Below are 21,399 nucleotides of genomic sequence, written 5' to 3'. Positions count from 1 at the left end.
TGGGGGCAGGTCCCTGTTGTTCTGCTGCTCCTAGCATGGATCTAAAGGGGAAAAGTGAGCTGAGCCCACCTTGTGGGTGCTCCCTTCCCTCTGTAGCCTGCTCTCATTGCCTTGTAATGAACTGAGATGGACCTGGCAAGGTGCTGCAGTTTGAGCATCTCCAGTTTGAGCATCCCCAGCCTGAGGACAGGGCTTGGCTGCAGGACCGAGGTCCCCTGCCCCATCCTGGCTCCGTGGGGCCCCCCAGCACGCTCCCCCCTGCCCCTCTCCCAGGGTGCAGGGACCAATTGGGACCCCAGGATGCAATTTGGATCCTAACGGGGGCAGGTGTGAAGGCAGATGGGGGTTTCTCCCCATCCTTCAAAGCCTCCCAGGGGACCTGCAGCAGCTCCTGGTGTGAGCAGCAACAACCCTGGGCAGAGCAAATCCCTCAGCAGCCTGGGGGGGCTGCGAGGTGCCGCTTGGCCAGGGCAGGTAGGGGAGCCGACAAGTCTCTACTCAGTAAAATATTTATTCCTCCATTATTTCACAAGAGTTGTTTTTACAGAAACCTTACAAAAAATTCCAAAAAAACACAGACATGCAAAAAAAAAAAAAAATTAAAAATCCACCGTGGATCTTGTTACAAGTAATTGAAATGTACAAATAGAAAGGGAGAGAGCAAGCTCAGGTTACACTAATCCCTCCGTCCTGATACCCCTCCGTGGGTGCAATTTGCGTCTCGTCTCGGTGAGGCTTCGACGCTGACTGACAATCTGTGATAAGCTGCCAAGAGCGTGGCGAAGGAGGGGCCCGAAGATTAGGAACGAATGTTTTCAAATATATATATACATATAGATATTTAGTGAAGAAATATTTATTCCCTGCTTTTTTTAGGTTTACAGAAACGGCATCTGCAAACTATTAGATGGGTTTATTTTCATTAATGCTCGCAAAGAGGCAGCGACATTTATATCCCTGTGGTTTCAGCTCGTACGGCTGGAAAAAGAGCCCCGTGTGCTTTCCATGGGAATGGGACCCCCTCGCCCCCTGCCCCAGCGCTGTTCCTGGGGGGGTTGCTCTGCGGGGAAGCTGCCCCCACCCCGGCAGCTCTTGGAGGTCCCCGCGGTGTCTCGCTGTGGCTATCCATGGAGCTGCGTCCTTCCCACCCAGCAAAGAGGGGGAGAAGATAGAGCTGAGGACTCAGGTTGGGCTTTTGGGGTGAGCGCATCCCCCTTGGGGTGTCTGTACCCCCGTGAGGGGTGGGCGGTGTTGGCTGTGCCCCCTCCCTGGCTGCAGAGCATGGGGCAGGGAGGTTGGAGCAGGGTAGGGGCCAGGCTTATCCCAGCTCGGCTGCTGTGGGGGCTCTGGGTACTGGGTGAAGCCCCCGGGCAGGCACCACCTGGGGTGTCCCCGAGGTCCTGGTGTCACTGCTGGGAGCTGCACAGGGCTGTGGCCAGAGCCCTGGGGGGGGTGGAGAGGGGCAGGATACCCTCGGGTGGGCACGTGAGGGGTTTGGGTGCTTTTGGCCTTGGCTTTGCGCACCGGTGGGTGCTCATCTTGGTGTTCCCGGCCTTTGTGCTCAGCTCTGCTGCTGCATTTCAATGATCTCTCAAGGTCCCTTGACAATTCTGTGATTTTTCCACTCAGTATTCGCTCCACCAGCCCGTCTGGGTGAAGCCCTTCTGCAGAGGCAGGGCCGGTGCCTTCTCCACCCGTCCAACCTGGCACTGGGCTGCTGCTCCTTGCCTTGGGTGCCGCGGCCTCCCGAGGACGTTTTCCCTGGGCTCCAACCTCCACCACCCCAGCACCAGCTCGTCCCGCGTCGCTGCGATATCAGAGCTGGAGCCCTGGGGCGAGGCCGCCTCCCCCGTGCCCATTTTACAAAAAGGAGCCCCCTGGTTCGGCTGCGTGCTGGGGTGGGGCGAGGGGGAAACCATTTCCTTTGGGCACGAACACAAAAATGCCCCATGGAGCCTCCGGCCGCGGGCTCCGCGGCACATCTGCGGAGCTGCCGCCGGGGAGGCTGTGCCTCCGGAAGACGAAGCCGGCTCTGCCGTTGGCACGAAGCGCCGGGAGCCGCCTACTCAGCTGAAACCAACAGCTTTTTCCAATTTTCTCTTTCCCTGGGACGGTTCAATGACCTGGGGCTCTGCAGGATTGCTGGCAAAGCCCCGGCCAACCGTGGGGCGGCGGTGCCTGGCCGGGGCGCGGTGATGTCCCCCCCACAGCTCGAGGGCTCCCGGTGAGGATTTTGGGATGCTCCAACCCCGCTCAGTCTTCTGGGGAGGGGCAGAGCCCGGTGGGACAGGCACTGGGAAAGAGCCTTTGGCTTGAAAAAGTCTCTGCCGAGCCCCACGGCTGGCGATGAGCGAGGAGTTGAAGGCACGGGTCGGCTTCGGCCGCACGGGCGAGCACCGCGGGTCGCAGCCCGGCACAAAGTGGGGGGGCCCTAAAAATGGGCCTCGTGCAGCTTCATGATCCTCCCGGCGCTGCGTGCCGGCCCTGCGGGAGGAGAAGACCCAATAACTCTTTGGCTCTCCGGGCAAGATACCCAAATTGGTCAAATCCAAAAGTCCAAGATCCTTCCATGTTTGGAAGCAAATTCTTGTTCGCTTGGCAAGTCTGTTTGTCCTCGAAGAGCGTGCGGGGGGTATGTGTGTGTATATATAGCCTTTATTATAAGGGTGTGCGGAAAAGCAAGTTTCTAACCAAGTTTGCTCCATATGTGGCTATAATTATGTGCCACTTCGGACTGGGACTTGACTCTACCTTCGAAAGGGAAGAGGAGAGGAGAGGAGAGGTGCTGAGCCGTCGGGTGGGCAGCGGGGTCGTGCCGGCCGGTGCAGGACCCTGCTCTGCGTCCTGGATGAGGCCACGGGGGGGGGTCTCCCCCGGTCAGTTCACGGTCGGCACCTGGTTCTGATGGAGGCTGAACTCTTTGGCTTTGAGGCGCAGGCTGGCGATGCTGTTGGCCATGTTCACCCCTTGGGTGGGCGTCGCGGTCCCGCTGGAGCTGTAGGACGGCACAGTGCTGCGGGGGGGAGCGGGGAGGAATGAGGCTCGGCCCAGGAGCCCCCGCGCCCCGCCGGCTTCCCAGCCCTCATCGGCTGCTCCCTCTTAGGGCATCTCCCACAAGAGCAGTCAAGGCTCTTCGGCATTTTTATGTGGCTGGACGCATGTGGGAACCCCTCGAAGTATGTGCCAGGAGGCCCTGCCGCTGGCTTTTGGAGAGCTGGGAACCGAAGGGACCCGCTCCACCTCCTGCACCGAGATGTGGGAAGGGTCAGCACGAGGCCAGGAGGGCCCCTTGTGGGGACCAGCCCCTCCCCGGCCCCAAAACGCATGGAGGCTGCTCTGCAGGGGGCAGAGGATGTGCAGCCAGGGCTGGTGTGGATTCCCCAAAACAAACCCGTGTGCGCTCCTGCCCCTAGGTCCTTTGACCCCCAGGAAGCTCCCCGTGTCCTCAGCAGTGGCACGGGGCTGCCGTGGAGCTGGGGACGGTCCCTGCCCCTGCACCCTGTCCCTGTCGGTGCCTGCACCCACCTGTACGGGGAGGTGCTGGTCCAGGAGAGGTACTCGGGGCTGAGCGCCGTGGGCCGCGGTGCCATGGGCTGCTCGATGGCGGCTTCTTGGCTGTAGGACTTGAGGAGCGACGCCGACCTGTTGGCCAGCATCGCCCTCTCGTTACGGCGGAATTTGGCCCTCCGGTTCTGAAACCAGACCTGCACGGGGAAGGGGAGGCATTAGCGGGGTCCCGGGGACGTCCCCGGTGTCCCTCCCATCACCCAGACCCCGGTGGCGTGCGGGGGAGGAAGGCAGAGGGGTCCTTCTTCTGCCTCACAAACCTGCGCTCACCTGGACCCTCGCCTCGCTGAGGTTCACCCTCCTGGCCAGCTCCTCCCGCACGAAGGCGTCGGGGTAGTGCGTCCTCTCAAAGACTCTCTCCAGAGCCTGGAGCTGGCTGCTGTTGAACGTGGTGCGGTTCCTTCGCTGCTTCTTCTTCCTCTTGGCTGCCCCGCGGCTCGGGCTCAGGCTCTCGCCTAGGGGGGAGATCCCAGAAGAGGCCCCGTGAGACCCCACGGACCCCACCAGGCTCGGGACCAGCCCCGCTCCCCTGGGCATGCGTGATGGCCACACGCGCACAACCCTGCAGCATTCACAAGAATCCAAACCTATTTCGGGACCTGCTGGAGTTTGGGGTTAAACCCAGCACCTTTGGTGTCCTCACGCCTGGCTAAATCCCTCCGGGATCTGATTTCTGCTGCCAGCCTCCGGAGACTCCCGTGGGGCAGCGCTTGTCCCAAACCCAGACCTCAGAGGTGCCCTGGGCTTGGCCCTTCCTAAACCTTCCTAACCCAAGGTTCAGCACCAACACCCCTGAGATCTGGGGCTCCGCTCCCACCTCCAGCAGCCTCCGGAGCTCTGTCGGAACAACACCATCCCACAGCCAAAACCCCAATGCTCCCCAAACCCCATCCACGCAGCCAGGGAGAGACACAACCGCGTCCCTTGGGGCTCAGCTCCCCCCGGGTTTGTTTCAGCCTCCGCTGGCTCGTGGCAGCACGGAGCGCAGGGTGTAGCTTCATTTCTCCCTATTGATCCTGGGCTTTCCGCCAGGCCGGGATTAATCTGCTCTTTGTCACTAGATCCTCAGGTTTAGGCAAGTTTGTGAAGAATTTTATTTTATTTTTTTCTGATACCCGGCCTGCTGCCTGCGAAGGCTTCATGGGAAAGGCATCGCGCTGCTGATCTTCCTCATGGAGGTACTGGGTAATTATTTTTTCCGTTAATAAAGCATCTGGATCCAATCTGTACCTACTGGTGGGAAAGTATTTGGGAATTATTTGAAATGTTAATAGTTTTATGGCATCGCTCTGATTCATAGCAGGGTTATATTCGGGTTTTCTGTTCTGTATCAGTGCAGAGGCCACGATGGCAGGAATTACTGCTCCCTGTCTGTGCTGAAGAAACAAATACTTGCTAATAAGCTATCCTGATACTTATTAAATAGATGTGCAGGGTTCTCAGACGATACGAGAGCAACAAAATCTACTGGAAAAGATCTTAACTCCCCTGCTTCGAGACACCACCGAGATGTCGAGCAGGAGGAAACAACATGTTCCAAGATCTTAAGGCCAAAAAACCCTTCTTGGCCCTTAATTCCGAATAACTCAAGCTGTGAAACCTCTGCCAGCAAGCTCTCCACCAAGCCCCTTGGGTCCCTTTGTGCATCACGCTCCGGGGCAGCCCGCCCCGAAACACAAATGGCTCAGGGGGTGCAGCAAGAGCAGGAGGGGCTGCAGGTCGGTTCTCTCCATCGCTGGCCATGATTTGGAAGGAGCAGGTCAATTTTCCAGGGCTTGGCCACACGAGGACCAGAGGCAGGGTCTGGGAGCTCCGGGTGCCTCCAGCACCACGACCCACGGGGGGACCGAGCAGGAGGCGCAGGGACGCGGCACCGTCCCCGGTCCCCGGGCGCACACAGGGATGCTGCAACATTTTGGTCATGATGGGGCCAAGCTGCTGGGACCGTGGGGAAGAAAAACTGTCCTGGGGCTGGAGGGGATGGCCAGGAGGACAAGCAGCTCCATCCAACCCCGTGGCATTGCTTCAGCCACCGTCTCTTATGGTGCTCTGGGTGCTTTTGGACCTTGGTTGGCCGTGCGCTGGGCTGGGAGCTGCCCGTGCTGCTGTAGGTGGGACGTGGGCTTCTCGGTAGGGTGAAGATGTTGTGGTCGGTGTCGTGCTGGTGATAACGTGTGGGTTTGGGGCCCTTCTCCTGCCTGGGAGAATGCAGGCTGCCCCTCGCTGCGGTTGGCGTAAAGGCTCACAAATAAAATTCCCCGGATTCCCTCCAAGCCCTTGTTTCTGCCGCTTCAAATGTTCTGCCAGTCTCCGCTTTCCAGTTGCCCCTTTTAGTTAAACTCCTTTTTTGGTCCTGTTTTCCTTCAGCGAGCTAACGAGCCGCTGGATTAAAATACATGGAGGCCGGCCGTGGTTGTCCCTGAGTTTTTTGGGAGCCAGGGACCGAATCGGGGCCACGGGTTGGGAAGGACGTGCGGGATGGAGCGGGTGAGCGGTGCCTGCTCCTGGGCTGTGCTCACTTTGGAGGCTCCTGGAGAAGCGTGGGACCTGGTTTTGGGTCAGAAAGTGCTGTCCCCCACGGCCCCCACCCAGCTGGCTCCGAGCGATGGTTTCAACAGACCCCTATTAAATGTATAAATAAAATTTATGGACCCCGTTTGATTTCCTCCCGGTTAAAATTCTGGCTATAGGACTTGTCCGTAAGCAATGGCTGCTCTCGCCCATCCTGAATTGGAAAAAAAAAAAAAAGGAAAAAAAAAAGGAGGAGAAGGGCTTGCTTAACTTGACTCTCAAAGCACCCAGGGAGCGGGGATGGGGACAGGTTGGGTCCCATCCCCGTGTCACTGCCACCGTGGAGCCCAAAGACCTGCTGCCACCTCGCTGCCAGCCGGAGGGAATCAGATTTAACCAAACTCACCGAAACCTTCACAGAAGAATCAGAAAACCTTTCCGCACCCTGATGGCTTTCCAAGAAGAAGAGTCGCAATTGCCCGAAGTCAAAAACAGCTCGACACTGAATTTCTTTTGCCCCCAAAGCCTCACCTGGGGAGGCTGGGGGGAGGTTTTGGTGAAAGCTGAGCCCCCAAGTTTGTCACTTGTAACCTGGGGGGGCTGCCAGCGGCGTGGCTGGGGCTTTGGTTGATTGTCCAAGCCGGAGGTCAGAGGGGACGTCTGAGCAACCCCCCCTCGCCTCGGTGTATTTACCTTCCACTGATTACAATTTCCTCCAAAGGGAAAAAAAAAAAAAAGAAAAAAAAAAAGAAAAAAAAAATAAGAAAAAAAAAGGAAAAAAAAAAAAAAAAAGAAAAAAAAAAGGAAAAAGAAGGAAAAAAAAGCATGGGGAAGGGGGCAAAATGGGGATACCATTACTGCCCAGCAAAGGATGGCACTGGGGAGGGCAGAGGGCATCTCGCACAGCCCCATGGCTCACGGCACAACACGTCCCGATGGGGCCGAGCACCAGGGCTGCCACCACGGGCATCCCCCAAATCACTTCGGGACCCCCAGCCGTGCCCCCAAATTGTGCTAACGAGGGCAGGAGCCCCGCCAGGACCGCGTGCTGCTGGAGAACGGCCCCGCAGCAGGGGCAGGGGCAGGGGGGGAGCGCGCGGTCGTGGCCCATTTGCAGGAGCAGTGGCCCCAGCGCTGCTGGGTCAGAGCCGTGTTGGTTTAGCTGAGCACGGAGCGAGCCCGCTTTTCCGCCTCTTGCCCTTTTCCTTCCCGTTTTGACTCGTTTTCCGCAGGAACGGCGCGCCGGGCTGTGAATTGGTGATCCGTGCTGGATTTCCACCCGGGCTCCGGCTTGGATTTAGGATCGTGGGGCCGTGCCCAGCTCCAGCGCTGGCCTCGTGGGGATGCTCGCAGGATCCTCCCCACCCTCCAGATGGATTTTGGTGCTCCTTCTCCTCCCGTGCTTTCCATTTTCCATCGCAGCGCCGACCCCGAGCCCTGGCCCGGCCGCAGTTGTCTGCCATTAAATTATTTCACACGTTCCATTTATTTGCAAGCCCTTTGCCAAGGCCCTTTTAAGCCTTAAATTCCATCCCCCCCCCAGCCAGATGATCAAATCTGCCATACCATTTACTTTCCTGCTCCTCCTGGAACAGCATTTTTTTTCCTTCTTTCTTTCTTTCTTCTTCTTGGGTATAATTTAAGGGTTGAAATAGCCTGGAGGGAATTAGCTGTAAATTCTTCCTAAGACAAATAAATTCAGCCCTCTAAGTTTCTACGTTTCTCAAACTGTTGAGAGACGTTTTAGGTTTGTTTTACTTGAAATAATGATCGCGGCATATCTGACCCTCAGGCTGCGGCCAGCTCTAACCAAATAAATAGCTTTTATTAATTAAGGTTTATCCTTAACAAATAAAACCCCAATTTGATCTCGGCCGGCTGAATTAGCAAAAATAAACAACTGGTTCTCCGGGCACTTGATGTGGATTTAACAAATTAACGCTGGGCCTTCATCAGGGAAGCCGCAGGGTGGTGGAGGCCTTTTACAGCCAAGAAATCCTTTGGAAAAACAATGTCTTTCGTTTCTCCCATGGTCTCTCTCTCTCGGTAAACATGTGGACTGCCTTCATCCCGTTATATACTCGGGGGAAGCGAGGAGGCTCCAGCGATGACGTCCGTGCGCGGCCGGTTAACTTGTTCCTCGCGGCCCCGTAATTGGGGAGGAAGCGCTGCCCTCGGGGTCGTGCCGGGCTCCCTGCTCCGGGAATTTCTCCCTCTGGGGGTTTCCCCCCTGCCCTGCTCCGGATCCTTTTTTTTTTTTTCCCGTAACTTGCGGCCGAGCTGCCCGAAGCAGCGGCTGGGGGCATTGGGGCAGTGCTCTGGATGGAGCCGGGTGAAGGATGGGGATGTGGAGAGGGGTCTGCTGGGCACAGGGCTGGTGGCAGAAATGATGCTGGGAACCACCCCACCTCTGATCTCCCCAAATCATCTCCGAAAGCCCAGGGAAGGTGAGGAGCAGCTGGAAGCTCCCGCAGAGAAACCCTTGGGGCCACCAGCCCCGGGGTGCCGGCGCCCAGCTTTACTCAGGATGATGCCGCATCGCCCAAACCCACCCCAGGACCACCCCACGGGCATGGGGACGGGGTGTCCCGGGGCTGCCAGCCCCACTCCGGGCTCTCCTGCTGTCGACACAGGGCTCCAGCCCCTGCCCCATCCCACCACCGCTCCCTGCGCCTCCAGGGCAGCCCCAGCTCCCCCAAAACCCCAGCAAAGCCCCAGCCTCAGTGGGGGGCTGGAGAGACCCAGGGGGGGGGTCCAAATGTGCTGAGTCCGAAGGAAACTTTCCCGGCTCAAGTGGCCTACATGAAAAATTTAAGAGAGGGGCAAGTCTCAGCTACCGGAGAAACATTACAGCGAAATGTTTCCGAGGATGTTTCACCTCATTAATTGTGAAAAAACTGAAACGCTGACACGTTTTTACAGGCTGCCAGTTTTGCTGGGGGAAAAGTGTCTCCGTTAAAAAGGAGCAGCGAAAGCCTGTACCAAGAAAGAGGCCAAGGCTGTCCCGGGAGGGTCTTAGCCTCCGCTCACTGACAGGCAGCAGCCGACTGTTTTATGGTTATGGAGCCGCCGCTGCACCAGCCAGCAGCCACCCAGCGCCGTGGACACCCACATTTCGGCAGGGTCCTGCCTGCGGGGAACCCGGGGAAGGTTCTGGGGAAAGGGCAGCAGGACCTCGTCCCGCATCCCCGCGGGGATGTGCCCAGCCTGGGCTCTGAAGCCTCCGTCGGCTGCTAAGTGGCACCAAAGCCATGGTCACCCATCCCTATAGACAGCGTGGTGGGACCGTGAGGCTTTTATGGGGTCTTGGGGCTAGAACGAAGCTGGAAAAGAGCAGCCCGGTCCCATGGGATGCTGCATCTCGTAGGGACGGTCTGAGCCCCGCAGCAGCCACTCTCACAGCCCAGAGCCAGCCCTCCAGAAAAGGCAGTGATTTTTCTGCTGCAAACCCAAGCGCCCCGGAGGAACGAGATCGGGATCTGTCACAGCGAGGAGGGGACAAGGAGCCGGGCAGGGGAGCAGCCAGGAGATGACCGGGATGCTGTGGTTTGGGGAGGACACCCTGGAAGACGAAGCCTGTGCTTTCATCCAGCTCTCCTCCAGCGCAACCCCTGGCTGCTCGTTGGATTGATTCGGGGACAAGGGCCTGGTCCTGCCCTTCCCTTCCCCAGAACAACCCCAGTGGGGACACAAAACTCCCCGGTGACACTCCGGGTGTGCCTCGCTCGCACAACTCTCCCGAGCTGCTGGCTGCTACCAGGACACAGCACCTGGTGAATAAATGAGCACTCATCCTGCACCCCGCTTTCCCTGGCGGCACGGGGAGAGCTCAGCGACTCAGGGGGGGGATCCAGGCTCCTGGGGGCACACGGAGCCCTAAAAAACTCCCTGGTGCCAGTCCTGCTGTGGGATGCCCCTCGAAAATGCCCCAAATTTGGGCAAAAGGCCGACACGAAGGCTATCAGGACGCGGTGCGTGTGGTGGGGCTGTGCCCGAGGATGCGCGCAGAGCGCACAGCGGACGGGGGGCTCCTCGGGGTGGGGGGGGGACGCTCGTGGCCGGAGCTGCACCGCAGCGGGTTGGTGGTGCTGAGCCAGGCCGAGCTCCGAGCGGCACAGAAGCGACGGGGGACCAGGAATTTTTAATTTTCTCCTCCCGAAAAAAACCTGCCAGCCCCCGCGGTGGGGGCCCACGGGCCAACAAAAGGCGCTGGCTCTGCCCCAGCCGCCGGTGGGGAGCCTCCCCGGCCAGGAGGCATTTTTTTTTGGGGGGGGGGGAATTTTGCCTTCATCTGCCGGCCAGGAGAGCTTTAGTGGTGGGAAGAGCTCAGCACAGGGTCTGTGCTGAGCCCCAGGGCTGCTGCATCGCCCTGCCAAGGGGCCCCCGGGCACCCACCCGGGGCGCAGCCTCTCGGTTTCACCAGCGCCGCCGGTGCCGTGCAGGAAAAGAGCCGAGAGCGGGGCCTGGCAGCGCCCTGATGGCTAACAGATGTGGGAACGGGCTGCTGCGGGGAGCCAGGAATCGGGGAGAGGGGCAGGAGAAAGCTGCAGACATGGAGAGGTTTGGGGCAGCCCCGGGGGACTCCGGGGTTGGTGGCGGGGTGGGGAGAGGGGATGGGAACTGTGGGGTGGGGTGGGGTGGGGATGGGGATGGGGATGGAGATGGGATGGGATGGGATGGGATGGGATGGGATGGGATGGGATGGGATGGGATGGGATGGGATGGGGACAGGGACGAAGATGGGATGGGGATGGGGATGGGGATGGGGATGGGGATGGGGATGGGGATGGGGATGGGGATGGGGATGGGGATGGGGATGGGGATGGGGATGGGGATGGGGATGGGGATGGGGACGGGGACGAAGATGGGATGGGATGGGATGGGGATGGGGATGGGATGGAGTGATGAATGGTGCTGGGACTGATGATACTGGGACAGACAATACTGGGATGGAAGATAATGGGATGGATAATACTGGGATGGACGATACTGGGATGGACCCCACCATCCTGCACCCAGGCCGATGGGGCCAGATGCTGCTTCCCTCCCACCCCACAGGCACAACCACTTTCAGACCCACTTGGTGCACCCAGAACCATGACCCCGCAGCTCCCCGGTCACAGCCACGGAGGTGCTAACACCGCTCACCTGCCCTACCAGCAGGGCACTGGGCATGTGCAGCTAATTAACGCTAACGAGACTTGTGCAGCACCCACCTGCGATCGCAAAAAACCTGCTGAAAACTCCTCTCTGACTACAAAGTGGATTTACCCGGGGATGGGGGGTGGGTGCCCTGCATGGATAGCGCCCGGGGAGTTTTGCAGGGTGCTTCGAAAATCCAAATGCTCGGGGATGGCCGCGCAGCAGGAACGCCGTGTAGGGGGCTGGCCCCCAGCCAGAGCCCCCTGGCATGGCAATCGCAGCCTTCCTCTCCACCCCCGGCAAAAAAAAAAAAAAAAAAAAAAAGTAAAAAAAAAAAAAAAAAAAGTGGTTTCTTGAAATTTAATAAGCAAAAGCCCGTAGCGAGCCAGCCCCAATGGCATCTGGCACTGAAACCCAACACCAGCCCTCCAGGTTAGAGCGCAGCCCTAATTGCATTAGGGTCATTGCCAAGACGGGGGGAAGAGGGCGTGCAGGGACCGGGGGGGACGGCGCAAACCCCGCAGGACCCCCCCTCAGGCCAGCTCTGGGCACCGGGACCAGCCCCTGGCACCCGTCTGCCTCTCTGCTCCTTCCTGAGCCCGGCTGGGGGCTGAGATGCCACCGAGCGCCCGTGTCACCAGCAGGCACCGACAGCAGCACCTGCCAAAAACCCACCCTGCAGCCCACGGCCACGGGTCAGGGTGCCAGGACGGGGCCATCGGCAAGTTTGGGTGGGCGAGGGCCGGGCACGAGGTGCCTGCAGGGACCCCGTCCCCCCCCTCCTGCTCCAAGGAGCACCCCATGGGCGCCTGCACACGCATTCATCCTGGAAACCCTCGCCAGCCAGCAGAATTGCTGTCCTTCGGTCTGGTTTTCATTTGAGGTCGGTGGCCTCTCGCCAAATTTATTGTAAAACATTCATTTTAATAAGTGGCTCGTATCTTTTTTCTTTTTCTTTTTTTTTTTTTTTTTTTTTTTTTCTCAACCCAGCCCATTTAACCGTTTCCAGGTTAAGGCGCAGGGTCCTGGATCGGGATCCCCGGGGGCAGGTGCTGGCTGCGGGAGGATGCTGGGGGGGGGTGCTCGGAGGTGCTGGGGTTGGGGGGCTGCTTCGGGGTCCTGCTCTGGAAAGGGTGGCAGAGCCAAGACCCTCGCGTTCATCACACCAGCACCGTCCCCTCTGGTTCCTTGGGGAGACAAGCGCCTTCTTGCCATGCTTGGGACCCCAAAACCCATCCAGGAGCGCAGTGGGGGACACATTGGGGCTGCTTTTTGGGGTCCCGGGGCACCATTCAGCAACCTCTGGGTTCTTTTCTACGAAACTCGTTAAAATGTATGACCCGATGGGTACCCTGGTGGTGCCGGAGCCAACGCACACACCGAGGGGACAGTGCCTGGTAGTTCAGTTCTGACATTTGTTTTAGGTTTCACAAACCCCTAATACTAATAGAAATGCTGCAGTGTCTTTTAATTTAAACGAAAACAGTTATTTTTTTAATTTAGGAATCCCCCGGAGGTATTTACAACCCCCAAATTACAGCCATGTGGCCGGCCGAGGATGAGAAAGTGAAATCGGGGAGGAGGCAGCGTCCCACGGCCACGGTCGTGCGGGGCTCGGGGCGCGATGCGGGGCTCCCCCATCACCGATCCCCCCCGATTTGGGGTGCGGTGGGATCCACCCGCCTCGAAACTCCTCAATCCCACGCACCAAGGGTCTGTGCAGAGATGCTCCTGCCCCTCTTGCAGCGCCTGCACGGCTCGGGGTTCAGTGCCACTCCCCCACGGTGGCCCTGCAACGTCCCTGCTGGATTTGGGGTCCGGCTTGGGGTGCGCTGCAGCTCCCCACCACCACCACCACTGCAATGCCCTGCGCAGCTCAGGGAGCGAGGGAACCCCCCCCCCCAAAAAAAAATCTCCTGCAACGGCTCTGGGGGCAGTGCAAGCCGCTCGCAAACTCTGCCATGCTCTGTATGGCTTGGGGTGGTGATGCCACCCCCAAAAAATGCTGTGGTCTGTACAGCTTGGGGAGTGATGCCACCCCCCAAAATATGCCATGGTTCTGTATAGCTCAGGGTGCGGTGCCACCCCCCCAAAGCCCCCCCGTGCTCTGTAGATCTCCGGGTGCAATGCACCTCCCCAAACAGCCGTGCCCTGAGCACCTCAGGGTGCGACGCCACCCCCCAAAAACCCCCAAGCTCTGCACATCTCCTGGTGCAATTCCCCCCCCCATAACACCGCCGTGCCCCGCACACCTCAGGCTGCCATCCCACCCTGTTTTAACACCCCGCAGACCCCGGGGAGCAGCCCGCACCTCGTGGAGCCACCGCCACGGCCGCGCTGCCCCCTCTCCGGGTGCTCCCCCCCCAGGAGGGGGGGACGCCGGGCTCTGCCCCCTCCCCTGCGCTGCCATGTGCTCCCCGGCGCTCCCCCGGCTCCCCTGCCATGTGCACTCCAGTTTCCTTGCGTGTGAAGCCTGCAGCCTCTCAGATTCAGTGGCTGGAAAGGATGGCGCCTCCACACATCTGGTTCAATGCGAGAGCCTGGCGCCTGGCTTAGCCACAGTCTCCATTCAGAGACACACAGACTTTAATAGACTCATACAATTCTTCCTGATCTATCGCTGCAGCCGCAGCTGAAAAGCTGCTTTATTATACCCGCTCCAAAAGGGGGAAGAGGAGGGAAGGAGGAGGGGGCCGGCGGCTGGCGCTGCCGCTCTCTGAAGGCTCCGGAGCCCCCCGGAGGTTTCGCTCCCGCTCCCCCAGCCCGCCCGCTGTCCCCCCAACCCCGGGGGCAAGGAGCAGCACGGTGGCGGCCTCGTTAGGTCCTCTGCTTAATTAGCGCCTGCCCGGGGAGCTGCTGTTTGCAGCCCGGTGCCAGGCACTGCTCGGTTCCCGATGGGGACCCCGCTTGTGCTCCTGGTGTCCCCAGCGGTGTGCCCTGCCCCGAGGTGGGACAATCTCTCCAGATCCTCCAGAGCCAGCGGCCCCTTTACCCCCTGCCCCACTCGGGGGCACGCAGGAGGGTCCTGTCCCCGCAGCATCCCCCGTTCCCTGTGCCGGGGGGGGGGTCCCTGGGGCAGGGAGGGATGCTGCTGGTTTCGCTGCGCCGTGGGAAGGTCGCCCGCAGCCACGCGTCCCTTGGGCTGGGAACGCCTCGAGGGTGAGGGTGTTTTGTTTTGTTTTGTGTTTTTTTTTTTAAACAAATTCTCAGAAATTTGGGGGTGTCCAGAGAAAATAAAAACAAAACACACAAAAAAACCTTTTCTGCAGCACGGTGGGAAGCGGGTGATAGATCTCGCCCTGAAAGCCCGAGGCAGCCCCTTCCCAGCAGGAGGGCTGGCTGGCCCCATCCTCCCTGGCCACCGCCAGCCCCACGCAGGGGATGGTTCCTCGTGGCCACCGGTGCCCGGAGCTTCTTCCCTCTTCCCCGCTGCTTTTTCCAGCCGGGATAAAACCCAGCCGTGTTGGCCCTGGGCTAAACCCTTCCCCGTTCCCAGCTCAGCCCCCGACCCTGAAGTTTTACAGGATGCTCTGGGCTTCCCCCATGGCACGGGGATGCTGTCCCAGCCTCGCCACCCCCCGCGGGATAAATCCTTCCAGCTGCTGCTCCCGCCGAGCGCGCCGCAGGCAGGGACACGGTGCCAGCCCGGGGGACGCCCAGGCTCTGCCAGCCCCGAGCCACCGGGGACTTAAACCGCAGCAAAGCACCCGGGCCCCATCCTGCCTCCAACCCCATCCCTTCGGCTCAATCATTTCACAGCCCCCCCGGGGGGGTAAAAAATTGCCTGTTGCCAGAGGAAAGCAGCCCTGGGAAAGGGGGCGATCGCCCCGCTCCCTGGGAGAGGGGAAGGGTTTCTAACGAGGCAGCCTCAAAGCCCTAAATCATTTCATCAGCCTCCCAGCTACAGACACACGCCCAGGCTCTCTTAAAATGCTGATTCGTTGAAATTCGCCCATCTTGGCTGTGCGGAGCCGAAAATTTCATATTTTTCCTGTGAATCAGCCCCGTTCCCTGAAATAACAGCCCAAAAGGAGAGGGGAAATAGTCTCGCACTGAGCTGTTCCTGGTCATGCTAGACATAACAGCCCGGGGGGGCGGGCAAGGTGTCCCCGTGTCCGGGCTCTCCCAGGGCTGGGCACGGTGGCACCAGGCACCCGGAGCTGTTGGGGGGGCTCTTGATGGAGCAGGGCAAAACCCTGTGTCCCCAAGGCACACAGGACCCCTCTGTACCCTCCGGACCCCACCAAGAAAAGGTTTCCACACCCGTTTCTTGCTGGAAAGGAGGGGGGAAGGAGCATCCCCTGCGGCGCTGCCACAAAAACCCAGCTCGCTGGGGGCGCAGAGGGGAGAAAAATCACATCAATAGGGGAAAAGGGGGATTTCCAGGTGCTTGGTTTAGGATTTTTTTGTCTTTTCCCCATGGCAATGGCTTGCTTTACCCCGCCACAGAGGCGAGCAGCCCCGCGGAGCTGTGCAAACGCTGCAGGACACGTGCTGGTAGTTCTTTGCTGGGAAGGGCTCTGAGCGCACAGCACCGCTGCCAGGGGCTGCAGGTCCCCGAGCTGCGAGGTGTCCACACCGGGAGGGGGGTCCCGGAGCCCAGCTGGGGGCGTTCGGCCCTTTTGTGGGCAAATCCAACCCAAATTGGAGCCCAGGTGCCACCGGTCTGCAAGGGCTTGAAAGCAGCCTGGGGCTGGGAGCATCCTCCCAGGGCATGGAGCAGAGGGCGATGGCACCCTTGGGGGCTGGAGGAGGATGGGGAGCAGTGGTTCTGGGGTACCCACGCCCAAAACCCCATTTGTAGCTGGGGTATCTCCGTGCCTGGCAGTGGTTTGTGCTGTTTTGGGGTGGTTTGCAGGGTTTTGGGATGCGCAAGACCCGGGGACCTGTCCCACTGCACCTGGGGGACCACCAGGTAGGATGGGGGGTCCTGCAGCAGGAGTGTGGGGTGACCGTGGTGGGGGGGTCCCCATTTGGGGAGCGGGTGTCTGGCCGTAGGGTCTGTGCTGCAGACTGGGGGGTTAGGGCCAAGGTGGGTCCCTCCCCATTATTTTTTTTTGCCTGGGATGCTCTCAGATCCTGCCGGTGAAGCTGGCCAGGATTAATTAATTAGCAATTAATCAACCTGCACGATGGATGCTGCACCTCTGGGGGAGTGCTGGGCTCCGACACCCAGCCTGGTGGTGCTGTGTCCCCCCCCCCAGCTCCACGGGCAGCACCCCTGTGCGGACACAACCCCTCGCCATTGGGTTTGCATCCTTCCCTGCAGGGCAGGAGATGTCCCCACACCCTGGGGACAGCGACGGTGGCACGCAGCCCCTGGACACCACGGCCAAGTGAGTTTTGCTCCTGTCCCAGCCCCGTGTGCCACCCGTGCTGGCTGTGCTGGCCTTACAAGGACCGAGGCAGCTCGCCTCCCCCGGCACCCCCAGCGGGGGAGGCACAGGGGAAATTCCTGCAGATTTAGGGCTGAGATGTGCCGGTCCCCACGGGCCTGTACTCCCCTGGGCCAGGCGCAGGGGTTGGCCATGAGTTAACGATGGTGTCCCTAATTGCAGCCCAGTGCACAGATTCCCCAAGGAAGGAGCCCCCAGGGCCTCAAAGGCACAAACCGACTCTTTTCCAGCAGCCGAGGTGTCCCCGAGCTGTGCCCCTGCCCGGTGGGGACACGCAGCGTTTGGGAAGGCAGGAAAGGCACGGCACAAAATGCGTTTTGTGACCTAGGACCCCGGGAAATTTTGGGACTGCTTGGGACAACCGGCCAGCCCCTGACCCCAAAAGCGAGCCCCTTGCTGTCACCAAGCCCCTGCTTCACCTCTCCTTTTTCCATCTGCCCTTGTTTGTGTAATTAAAAGGGATTTGCTGTAACATCCATCACCTCAACCCCCTCTGCCCCTTTGGGTGCAGCCTCTCGCTTCACCCCAGGACCAAGGGCGATTCGTCCACCCCACATCCTGGCGAGGGGACGGGGAGAGGAAGGGTCTGGACCTGCTGGTGGGGTGCCCGGGGCTGCCACCCAGCCCCATCCCATCGCCCGCTCCCATCTGGGACCAGCCAAAATCTCCCGGTGTGCAGGCGATGGACACTTTCTCCCCCACCCCACCCCATCCCTGGGGATGTTCCCATGGGGTCGCAGCCCTTCCCCAAGCCCATGACAACCTCGGCTCACTCCAAGCTCCCAGCCAGCCCCCAAAGCATCCCCTGGAGCCAGTGCCCGACCCTCTCCCATCGGCAGGCAGCACCAAAAGGCCGCTCATTGTTTGAAAAGCCATCAGTCAGGGCCTGCTGGCTAAAATTACCCTCCTGCTTTATCATCTTGAGAACATTAAGGGCTGTTGTTAACAGATGTTTCGCGTTACACATTATTTGTTAGTCTAATGAAAGGAGGTGAACAAGCTTTCAAGACCTCAGAAGTTGTGCGGAAGGTTTTCGCCGGGAGGCTGCCGCGCCGCTCCGGGGGAGGACGGGGATGGGGACGGGGACGGGGACGGGGATGGGGACGAGCCCTTGCTGCCCCCGTGGCATTTCCCATTTCCTCTGCCGCTGTCCTGCCTGGCTTGTGGGGTTTCTGCCTCTTATCTTTGGGGAGAAATGTGTCGCAGAGCTGTTATCTGTGCCCAGCCCTCGGCAAGGATGCGCTGGGTGCCCTCGGGGCTGGGTTGGGGCAGGGGCTGGGCAGCCCAGGACCTCAAATACAGGGCTGTGGGACTTGGGGTGCTGAGGAAGGGCCTGGATCCTCCTCAGGAAAGCATAAAACCCTCCCTTTTCCAGCATGGTGAGCCCTGCACAGAGGATGGGGTGCCTGCAGCAGGTTTGGGGCCACCCTTCCTCAGCCCAGCAGCGCAATGACCCCAATAACCACCGCCCAGCCGGACACCGAGCTGCACCCTGCGGAGAGACATCGGATACAGGGCTCGTTTGCTCTGATAATTAACCTGCTGCCACCAACCCGTGGGGCTCCAGACCTGCACCCAGCAGGAGGAAAAAAAGCGAGGGTGAAGAGGAAGAAGAGAGAAGACGCCAGGAGCCCGTTTCGCTTTAGGGCGATGACAAAAGCTAGCGCTACCAGAAAAAAACTCCTCTGCTGTCATCACGCTGATGCATGGTGAGATCTGAAGGGCAAGGGCAGGGCTTTCGCCTGGTATTTGGTGTTTCCCCATCCCGACTTCGGAAAGTGCATCCCAGCCCCGGCGGTGCCGGTGGTGGCAGCCCCACAGGTCAGCGTGTTCACACACTGGGGTTTTCTCGCTCCGTTTCCTTGCTCGTCTTCCTGCTGCTTTCAGCTCCCATCCCTCAGGTATTTCCTTCCCTCTCCAGGTGGGATGGTGGGGAGAAAGGTTTCCATTCCTGCGCACGCTGCTGGCGCATCCCAGGTGCCGATGGTGTCTTCGTCCCCGTGCCTTCGCAGAAGCAGGTGCCAACGGGAAGCATCCCCCTCCTCCAGCGGTGCCAGGATCAGCGTGCCAAAACCCACGGGGCTCTGCCCCGAGAAGAATGGGCTTTCAGGGTAAAAAAATGGGCTGGTGAGGATCAGCCGGCCCCCTCGGCTCTCTCTCTGGTACTTGCAGCACTCCTGGTCCCCGCTGAGCCCCTTTGGAGAGTGCTGGGATTTCAGCAGTGCGGTGATTTCTCTGCCCTTCTGCAAATAGCCCCGCGAGACGAGCTGTAGGATGGGATGGGGGTCCGAAAGCTGTGCCCGCCCCGTGCTGCCTGCAGCCCCCCCCGTATGGTCCCATCCGTGGGCGAAAACTTCCCCCGTGGTCCCAAAGGCAACGTGAGAAACGCAAACAAACCCCAAGGGAAGGGGAAGGAGGATGGAAAACACCACCAAAAGTACCCGAAACCACCCCAGAAAGCAGCCCCCAGCCCTCAGCACCCCGAGCAGGGTGGGGGGCTCTCCCTGTGGGGGAAGAAGGTTGTGCAGGGAATAAGTTGAGGGCAAAAAGGGTGCTTCAGCCCCAAAGCATGCACACAAGGAGGGGGCACGGGGAGCACCCTGCTCCCGTCAGGACCCCTCACTGCAGCTCTGGGGGGGCTGAGCCCCCTGCCCCTGCCCAGGCACGGGTCAGGCCCTGGCCAGGGCACGAAACGAGCTGGGGGTACCCGAGCCCAGCCTGGCAGCAGGTTTGGGGTCTGCACCTCCACCCCGAGCTCCCCAGCCCCTTCTCCCTTCCAGCACCCCGGGGGGGCTTCCAGGTACCCCAGGAGCGGGGCCGTGCAGCGGGGACGGGGCCAATCCTGCTCGCTCCGGAGCCGGGATGCGCCCGGGCGGAGCGGGTTTGTCCCGGTACAAGTGCTCCTCCCGCTCAGATCGGACGAGAACCGGGGTACCGGGACCTTCCCCGGCCCCAGCCCCGTCCCCAGCCCCCCGGGACACGATGAGACCCGCTCCGGGGGCTGCGCTCCGGGGGCTGCACCGGCTCCCACCTCTGGCCCGGGGGGGAGCGCACGGACAAAGGCCGGTCCCGGGGCCGGTCCCCCCGCTCCCCCCGGGGTCGCCTCCGCTCCCGAGGCGCAGAAACCGACCCGGGGAGCCCCGGGATGGGGGGGGGGGGGGGCGCAGCCTCGCAGCCCCGGCACGCACCGGGAGGGAGCTCGGCACCGGCACGCCCGGTGGCAGCGGTGTCCCCAAGCCCCCGGCGCGGTGTCCCCGGCCGGTGCCGTGCCCGTGTCCCCCCTCCTCGACCTCCGGTGCCCGGTGCCTCCCCCCCCCGGCGCGATGTCCCCCTGTCCCCGGTGTCCCTGTCCCCCTGTCCCAGCCGTCGGGGGCTTTCGGGGCGGCGGCGGCTCCTTTCCCACCGGCATCCCGGAGCCCCCCCCCGGTCGCCCACCTCTCCGACGGCCCCCCCTCAGCCTCCCCCCGCCACATCCTCACCCCCCATCCCGCCTCCCCCCCCATCGGGGTACCCCGAGCCCTTTTGTCCCCCCTGCTCAGCGCTGCCCACGGGCCGTAACCTGGCCCGGGGGGGGGGGGGCAAAGGGGTGCAGGGGGGTCACCCCAACCCCAAGGCTACCGGGGCCGGGGGGGGGGACATCCCGGGGCGGCGGCACTCACCGTCCTGGGGCGCTGCTTCGCTGCCGCTGCTGCCTCCCGACGGCTCCGGCATCGCCTTGCCGCCCCCGGCGGGTGGGGGGCCGGCGGGGGGGGTCCCGTTCATGCCGGCCGCCACCTCCTCCAGGTCGAGGAGGTGGCTGACGCTGAAGTTTTTCCTGCCCTGGGGGTTTTCGGGAGGCTCCGGAGCGCGCACGGTGCCGGGGGCGAACGGCTTGTCCATGGCGAAGGCTGGCGCCGAGTCCATGGCTCCCACCCCCAGCCCACCCCGAGGTGCCGGGCCGCTCCCCGGCCCCTTCCCCTTCTCCACCCTCCCCCCCCCCCCCACACACACCCCCCTCCAAGTAAATAGTAATAATAATAATAATAAAAAAATAATAAAATAATAATAATTAAAAAGGCAAAAATAAATAAAATAAATCCCGGCTGCCCTGCGAGTCCGGCTCCCTCCCCAGCCCCTGTTCCGCCTTGTGCTGACGTCTGGGGAAAAAAACCACGCTCCCAGCCCAAACTTTTTTCCCCTGCTCTTTGCTCTGGAGCTGTTCAAACAAACGCCCCTGCTCCGAGCCGAGCGGGGCGGCCCCTCGCCCCTCGCCCCTCGCCCCTCGCCCCTCGCCCCCCGGGCCGGCGACCTGCCCCCTGCCAGGGGCCGAGCACCGGCGGCAGCGGAGCCCGGGGGGGGGGTTAGGGGGAAGGTTTATGGGGAGGGGGGGGGGCAGAGCCCCGCTATCCCCTCTTTGCCCCCCCCGCGAGCCCCCCCAGCCCTTCTCCAAGTGCTTCTATCAACAAGTGGAAGCGGCCGCGCTCCGCGGGGGGGGGGGCTGCGCCACCCCGACCCCAAATGGGGCTGGAGGGGGAGAGGTGACCCGCGGGTGACAGGGGGACACGGCCCCCCCCTACCCCCTCTTTTTCCACCTCTACCCCCCTCCTCTAAGCCCCAGCAACCCCGGAGCAAGGTCACCTCTCCTGGGAAAAGCCTGGCTCTCTCGCCTTAATGAGATAATTACGTCCTGCACCACAGTTAAAAACTCATAGGCTGCTTCCCTTGGGGCTGCGAAAGAAACCTCCCTAATGAAAACCAGCCGCCGGGAGAGGAAAAAGGAGTTTTTCCCCCCTTCTTTTAAAAT

The 21,399-nt window shown here is 61.0% G+C and overlaps 1 protein-coding gene and 1 long non-coding RNA gene across 2 annotated transcripts; one reads left to right on the top strand and one right to left on the bottom strand.

The window, feature by feature from the left end:
• Positions 1-495: 495 nt before the first annotated feature.
• PRRX2 (paired related homeobox 2) lies at positions 496-20,519 on the bottom strand (the record flags this gene model as incomplete). Its single annotated transcript, XM_084493944.1, has 4 exons — positions 496-3,013; positions 3,526-3,704; positions 3,838-4,022; positions 20,276-20,519. The coding sequence occupies 4 exons, from the start codon at positions 20,517-20,519 to the stop codon at positions 2,878-2,880; spliced, it is 744 nt and encodes a 247-aa protein (XP_084350070.1). The 3' UTR covers positions 496-2,877.
• On the top strand, positions 17,627-19,244 carry LOC311421723. The gene is made up of 3 exons (XR_014684983.1): positions 17,627-17,645; positions 17,992-18,325; positions 18,538-19,244. It is a non-coding gene; the product is annotated as an uncharacterized lncRNA (long non-coding RNA).
• Positions 20,520-21,399: the final 880 nt, after the last annotated feature.

This window comes from Aythya ferina (genome assembly GCF_964211825.1).
Source record: "Aythya ferina genome assembly, chromosome: 20".
NCBI lineage: Eukaryota > Metazoa > Chordata > Aves > Anseriformes > Anatidae > Aythya > Aythya ferina.
This window is presented reverse-complemented; position numbering and strand designations above follow the sequence as displayed.